The following is a 7,541-nucleotide window of genomic DNA, read 5'->3' as shown; positions in this document are numbered from 1 at the left end:
CGAGCGAAGGTCGGCGATGATGGTGGTGATGGCGTCTCGGTCCTGATGACGGCTAAGCGGCCGCCGGAGCTGCAAGTAACCACACATTTTGAACACAACATCAGTAGCACGTCGAAGAGGGACCCGTTGAATGACAAGCTTATTTCACACGGTCCAAAGCGTCCACGCAAGCACCCCAATGAGCAGCCACCTAATGTGGCGGCCTGTCAAGGGGGAGGCCTGAACCTCGGAGAGGAGATCTGGGAAGTTAGTGTTACATCAGTTGCCACCGATGGCCTCTCGGAGGCAGCCCCATAGAAACTGGGCGGACACGCACGAGAAGAAGATGTGATTCGAGGTTTCATCCGTCCCACATAGGGGGCAGATACCATCACCCGGACCCTGGCACTTCACCACCTCCACGCCAGAGGGGAGCCGGCCACGGATCCATTGCCACATGAAGATTCTAATTTTGAGGGGCACGCGGATGGACCATATAGACTCGAGGACAACCGGTCCAGGAGAGGGAGCAATGGCTCGGTATAGGGACTTCGTGGAGAAGCGGCCAGAGGGCTCAAGACGCCAGGACAGACGGTCGTCGTGGGCTGCGCCAGGTCCGGCTCATGGAGAGCCACGGCATCAAGGAGCTCGTGCCAAGCGGTAACCTCCGGTGCCCAAATGGCCGCCGGAACGCGAGACGCCCTAAGTCAATAAGGGCCGACTCGACGAAGATCCTAGGTTCGACCGCAATGGAGAAGAGGTCTGGGAACCTGGCAGCGAGGAAGATCCCCAGCCCAGCGGTCGAACCAAAATATTGTGGATGTTCCAGTACCGACCGTGGCTCATCAGATTTAGAGGATTCCGACGGAATTTTGACCAACGGTGTTTTCCCCTATATTTAGCATCCGTTTCATAGGCATGGAGATACTAGATTCCTAAGGATTGGGTTCTTAGCATCAGGTAAGACCTCATGAAGATATCTGAACGATTGAAGTGATCATGGCATTCCAATTCTTTTCTTATTCTATCATGTAAACCAAACAAGCACCTATTGGGTAAACCCATAAAAATGCACACATTCTCACTGTGGTTTGAGTTGCTTTTTAATTTTATTCAGGGAATGTATGTACAAATTGTAACTTGTAATTGGGACGTGGGATATCATTTGTTTGTTCTTCACCAGTATCAATCATGCCATGATACGTGTGACTCAACCACCTTCCACCAACACAGGTCCGCGGCCGTTGCCATCACGCACAAAGCACCAGGTCCAGGAATCACAAGGTACAAAATCGCCCGCGCACTACACCCTCTCTTCGCGCGCGCCACCACACATCGTCGTCGTAGTCACACTGCACAGACCGGACGTACGTACACACAAACCCTCACACGAGAAGACCGATCCATGGCGCCATCCCCGGCCGCCGCCGTGAATACGACGAGAGCGACGTGCGTGCTGTTGATCCTCCTCCTGTTGGCCGACGGGCGGTCGACGCCTGTGGCTGGGCAGGCGCTACCTGCGCCTGAGGAGGCCGCCACGATCGAGGCGGATGCCGACGGCCGTGGCAATGGCACCCGCGGCGGCAGCAGGAGCGCCGGGACGACGAAGGAGTTGAGCGCCATCGACTGCCAGGTCTGCGAGTCGACGTGTCGGGTCAAGTGCCTCGTCAACAACCTCTTGCAGTGGGGCAGCTGCTACCAGCACTGCAAGGCCGACAACTGCAACGAGTGGTGTAGGTAGCCCTCCGTCGAGCTAGCGAGCCGGCGGATTCATGACACGCACATGGATCCATGGATGTATCACGAGGATGTTCGTTTTTGCGATTCAACTTGTTGCTTTTTTTTGACGTGGATCCATGAATACAACCAGTCAGCCTCTCTATGTTCTTTTTCATTTTTATTACATTCACCAAATATATATACTCAACACAAAAGTCATTTGTACACACTTATTCTCTATGGGTTGAACACATTGAAAATGCACGCTGTTCTTAGTGTAGTTTGAGTTATTGTTCTTTTCCATGAGAACATATGCGCAAATTATACTTCACACTTCAATACAAGGTTTGCCACACACGGCCCCAACGATACAAGGTGTTAAAAAAATTCTCTTACAAAACAGATCAAAGAAAAGAAGCAAACAACAAAGAAAGCAGCGCGAAGCAGTGCCCAGGGAGAGGACAAATGTGCACCACCGATTTGCCGCCGAGCATAGGCATAGGAGTGCATCTGCGAAGACCAACCCGAGCGACTTTGTGTCCCCTAGGGGAGCCACCGCACCTTGTCCCGAAGTCCTTGCCACATGGTCGCGGGAAAGGGCCACCTGCCCTCTCGCCACGGGGCATGGAGCGCCGATCCTGCTAACATACAACGCGAACCGAGGATGTCAATCGCGAGATCGCGTGTAAAATATAGGAGACCGACGAAACCACTCCGCCCAGGTCAAAGAAACTTCTCATGATCCAAGCCTACACAAAGATGTTTCCTCGCCGAGACCAAAAGGGACATGAGCTCCACAATTGGACCTGAGCCTGAACGGGAGGCACCGGCGAGGGAGCCCCAACTCTAGAGCAGAGACGAGATGGCCGCAACCTCCCTGGTGGTAGTCACCCATATCTAGGTTGGTGACCCCCACCCCGCCTTGGATCTGACAGGGTCAGGCTCCTCGGTTGGCGGCCCTACACGAAAGGCGGAGTAAAACAGGTGCGAGACCTCCTAGCCACGTTCATTGATCTACAGGTTGGCGACCACCTGGGCGGGTCGAAGGAGAGGAGGGGTGCCCAGTGGCGGTGCATCGGAGATGAGGGCTAGGGTTTTGGACGCACCCAAAAGCCACCTAAGAGAAACAGCTGAGGAGATTGCGGTGTACCACAGCTAACATCCACCTAAGGCTTTTCCCGAGGGCTCTGGCCGGCAGCGGAGAGGGAAACTTGGAGGAGAGAGGCGGTAGTGGCAGAGATGGAGATGCCGCCCGAACCGCCCTGGGAAGGCGACACCACCTTACTAAAATTTGGATATTGAAGATCTGTGGAAGGAATTTATAGAGACCACGTAGACACATGCAATGCTCATTTGGATTGCCTCGCTCTTCTATTGAATTGTGAAAGGCCGGGTTTATGGTCCAACTTCCACATCATTGTCCAACCGGTGGCCGCCTTTCCCTTCTGGCGTACCGAGTACATGTGTTCTCCCTAGCGTCCCATGGGCTAATGGACCAAACCACATACGGTCTTGACTCTTGCAAGTTGTGGATGGGGAGGGTAGAGAGTTATTCATTTGGATGTTGCTTCACTCGAATGGACGAACCGTCTGGTAATTTTAGGGGTTCTAAACTACAAGAACTGAACCATTTTAGCTACATTTCAGTCAGCTGAAATTTCACTTTTGGGACAGTCAATTTTGTGGCCATTGATTTTTCTTTGAGATTCGTGCTGCGTTTTTTTTCTGGCCTGTGTTGTTTGTTTTGTGGGCTTCTTTCTTTTTTTGACTGACCCCTTATTTGGGTCAGTCGATTTCCTTCTGGGCCGACACCCATCAACTGTGTGATCCAGACCTCCTCTCTTTCCCTTTGTTTTTTTATGTGCTTTTACTTTTGTTTTTTTGTTTCTCTTTGTTAGTTAGTTTTAGTTTTATTTTTTATATATTTTTGGGATGTTGGGTGAATGTAATGTACACACTTAAATAATTTGCAATATGCACGAGAGTTACATTACTATATGATTATTGTTAGCGTACTAAAAAAGTGTAATTTAAGAGCGAAGTTGTGTGGAAGTTTTGCAAAAAAAAAATATTATTCTTTTAATGGGTAATAAAAATGCTACTAATTCATTTTCCTTATTTTAATTAATTAATTTGTTTTTGTTTTTTCAAAGGTAAAACTAATGACACTAATTTATTCTTTCTTAAAAAACTTATTATTTTGATTTTGTTTCAGTTTCTATTTTATTTTCTTCTTCTTTAAGAGTAATGCGTAAGCCACTAATTCATCCTTTCTTGAAAACTTTGGAATTTCATTTTTTTAGTATTATGTTTTTCCTTCATTCTTTAATGATAATACCAACGCCGCAAATTCATTTCTTCTTAGGAAACTTCTTTTTTGTAAAAATTACACTATTATATTCTTATTCCTGAAAATTTCAAAAATGCACAACTTCTATGCAAATTGTTTGCAAAATAATTCATTATTTGTTTTATTATTTTCAGTTCCTTTCGTCTCAATGGGAAACCAATGACTCGAATTCATTGTTTCTTAGAAAACTTCACTATTTAATTTTGTTGAAGTTTTTATTTCGTTTTCTTTATTCTTTAAGGGTAATACCAATACCTCTAATCCATTCCTACTTCGGATTCTTTATTTTTTTGTGAAATTTCACTATTTGTGCATATTCTTGCATATTAGAGAAAAACACAATTTCTATTCAAACCATGTGCAAATTTTGTCATTATTGTTTTTTACTTTTCTTTCTTCTTAAACGGTAATACCCATACCACTAATTCATTATTTTGATCCGAAGAAGTAGGGACACCATGGATCAAATACCAATACCACCAATTCATTCTTTCTTTAGAAAATTTTCTTTTTGCAAAAAAGTGCACTATTATGTGTTTATTCTTGCTTATTATAACAAAGCGCAATTTATTTGTAGATTGTGTGCAAATTTTGTCATTATTTAGTTTTAGTTTTTTATATCATTTTCTTTCCTATTTTAGGGTATTTTTGCTTCATTTTTTATTTCTCTATGGGTTTTTCTTTTTCCCTCTTTCTTTCCTTTATTGGTTATTTTTGTTTTTTGTGGATTTTTGGCTGAGTGTAACTATAAACAAAAAAATACTATATAATATGTGCAAAAATTCATAATTATATGTACACTAAAAATGCGCAACTTCTGTGCAAATTGTTTAAAAAATATTTCATTATTTATCTTATTATTTTCAGTTAACAGTAAACCAATGGCAGTTATTCATTGTTTCTGAGAAAACTTCACTATTTTAAATTTGTATAAGTTTCTATTTTATTTTATTTATTCTTTAAGGGTAATACCAATAGCTCTAATTCATTCCTACTTAGGAATTTTTTTTGTGAAATTTCACTATTTGTGCTTATTCTTGCATATTGTAAAAAAGCGCAATTTCTATTCAAACCGTGTACAAATTTTGTCATTAATTTTTAGTTTTCTTTCTTCTTAAATGGTAATACCGATATTCATTACTTTGATCCGGAGAAGTAAAGACACCATGGATCAAATGTCAATGCCACTAATTTATTATTTCTGATTTTGTTTTAGTTCTCATTTTCTTTTATTTTGTAAAGGTAACACCGATGTCACTAATCCATTACTTTTTAGAAAACACTATTTTTCGCGGAAATATCACTAGTGTATGCTTATTTTTCATCGTAATAATACATTTTTTATATATACATATGCAGATATGTACTTTATGCATCTATAAAACTAAATATACATGTGTGAGATTGCAAATATAAAATAAATAATGCATTCCTTCTTACAAAATTTCTTTTTTGCATAAATTCCACTCCTATATGCTTATTTTTGCATATCGTACAAATGTGCATTTTTTTGTAAGTTGTCTGCATTTTTTTTGTTTTTCTCTATTTTGTTTTTGTTTATCAATGGGCCATTGTTTTGCATTGGGCCCATTAGGTCTTGTGAGCTTCTGTTGGTTTTGTATGCAAAAAGACTTAAGGTGTGCTATAAAACTGAAATTGGCTGACCATAATTTTGGTTCAGTCGATTGGTTAGGAATCGACTGACCCCTTTCCTAAAGTCAGGCGATTGACCAGTAGCCGGTCCCGAACTGAACACCAAAGCTGTAGGGTATAGATCAAGAAAGTATGTATAGGCCTTCAGTCCTTGATAGGGTCATAGAGGGCAGCGAAAAGAGATTTGGTACGTTAGCATGGTGGCGGTGATGACTCTAGCCCGACGGCGTGTTACGACTCGAACCCTGTGATCAGTGGCGTAGCTAGGCTAGCTCCATGCCCAGGGCCGAATTCAGGGCTATAGTACAAAACAGTAACATTCTATCTACAGTGAACAAAGAAAACTAATTCCACGGCCCAGGCCAAGGCCCCTGTTGCCTGGGGCCTGGCTATGCCACTGCCTGTGATGGTGGAGGTGACTCCAGTCCGGCAAAGTTGGGGGCAACAAGGTGGGGAAAGGAGGGGAAGGCACGTATTACTCCAGTTTATTGAAACATACACATGTGGAGTCTACTTTTAAAGCTCTCACTGATACTGATACGAAGCTTATAATGAACATGAACTGGGAACCATGCGGACATTTTAGTCTACAAAAATATTTGGGAAATTGTCTTTTCGAGGTGTAGTTGTATCTTTTTTTTTACTCTTTTTTTAGTGTGCATTTAGCAATTCCATTTTTCTCTATGTGAACCTTGCAGTTTTTTTAGTGCACACGGACAAAATAAAATAGGTTCTACCATGCTTGCATGCTCATCACGCATTGAGGGGGCCGGATCAAACCATATGGATGGCCAAATTTAGAACGTGTTTGGGCTTTGTATTTCGGACGAGGCTCCTCTAACGTACTGCAAGGAGTAGTTGGGCCGCTGACATGTGGGCCCAGAAGCAGGTTGGCCCACCTGTCAGTGAGCCAACTGCACCTTGCAGTACGTGCAGGGGAGCTGAGTCCTTGTACTTCCGGAATTTAAGTGAAGAACCACGAGAAGCATGCATGCATGGAGCAATTGTGAAGTGTCCGGCCGATGTATGTACATTGTACCAGCACTACAAGATTTATGCACAATCTGTTGGCTCGGGGAAACTAGATTCTCCGGTCTCTCATTAGATCGTTCCCGGCCGTCGAAGCACGGAATAAAATTCAGTTTCCGGACCAAGGCCCCAGGAGAGTGTTCATTCATGCACCTCTGGATCCCCTAATACTAATACTACTACTTAATACTTGATGAAAGTGACACGAGATGCCTCCGATCGAGAGCAGGGCCAACAAGTTAACCGTGTCCCGCGGCCGTTGCCAAGAATCAAAGGCACAGCGGTGAGGCCGAAACGGCAAATGAGTCGAGATCACTGGAGTTTCGGTCGCTTTGCATGCCTGCGGTGGTGATAACTATAGTCTGCATCTGCACACGGCAGTGTTGGATCGATTATCCCGGCAGCATGCACTCTTCAAGTTCTGCCGCATCACCGCACTGAACGGGAGCAGAGTTCATCATCATCGCTGCACTCGCGAGCTTGTCTTCGGTAAACGGGAATGAAGAAACTACTACTGTCACAAGGCGGGCAACCATGGAGTGATCTTGGCCGCAGCTTATCATTACCAAGCCTGCCTGAATCATGATTACTGGAACCGAAGTACTGCAACGGCTTCTCGGAGTCTGGGAGTAGAGTAGAATGCACAGAAGCATCGGTCCATATCTGGAAGTCTGGTGCACTGTAAAATAATCTGAGCCAAGGGAGAACCTGCTCCAGCGACGGGACTGAACCACTGCACAGTGTTAAACCAAATCTTTCGTTAACGACTTAATTAGGCTGTGGCTTTCCGGCTGAGTTAGGCCGGTTGAGG

The 7,541-nt window shown here is 44.2% G+C and overlaps 1 protein-coding gene across 1 annotated transcript; it reads left to right on the top strand.

The window, feature by feature from the left end:
- Positions 1 to 1,286: 1,286 nt before the first annotated feature.
- LOC123177977 (uncharacterized) lies at positions 1,287 to 1,861 on the top strand. Its single transcript, XM_044591364.1, has one exon. The coding sequence runs from the start codon at positions 1,385 to 1,387 to the stop codon at positions 1,718 to 1,720; it is 336 nt and encodes a 111-aa protein (XP_044447299.1). The 5' UTR covers positions 1,287 to 1,384; the 3' UTR covers positions 1,721 to 1,861.
- The last annotated feature ends 5,680 nt before the right edge of the window (positions 1,862 to 7,541 follow it).

The sequence above is a fragment of the Triticum aestivum genome, chromosome 1D (assembly GCF_018294505.1).
Source record: "Triticum aestivum cultivar Chinese Spring chromosome 1D, IWGSC CS RefSeq v2.1, whole genome shotgun sequence".
NCBI lineage: Eukaryota > Viridiplantae > Streptophyta > Magnoliopsida > Poales > Poaceae > Triticum > Triticum aestivum.
The sequence above is the reverse complement of the archived record's forward strand: the minus strand, read 5'-3'. Positions and strand labels throughout refer to the sequence as shown.

Coding starts and splice junctions, on each gene's coding strand:
- LOC123177977 (XM_044591364.1), top strand. CDS start 1,385: ATGGCGCCATCCCCGGCCGCCGCCGTGAATACGACGAGAGCGACGTGC.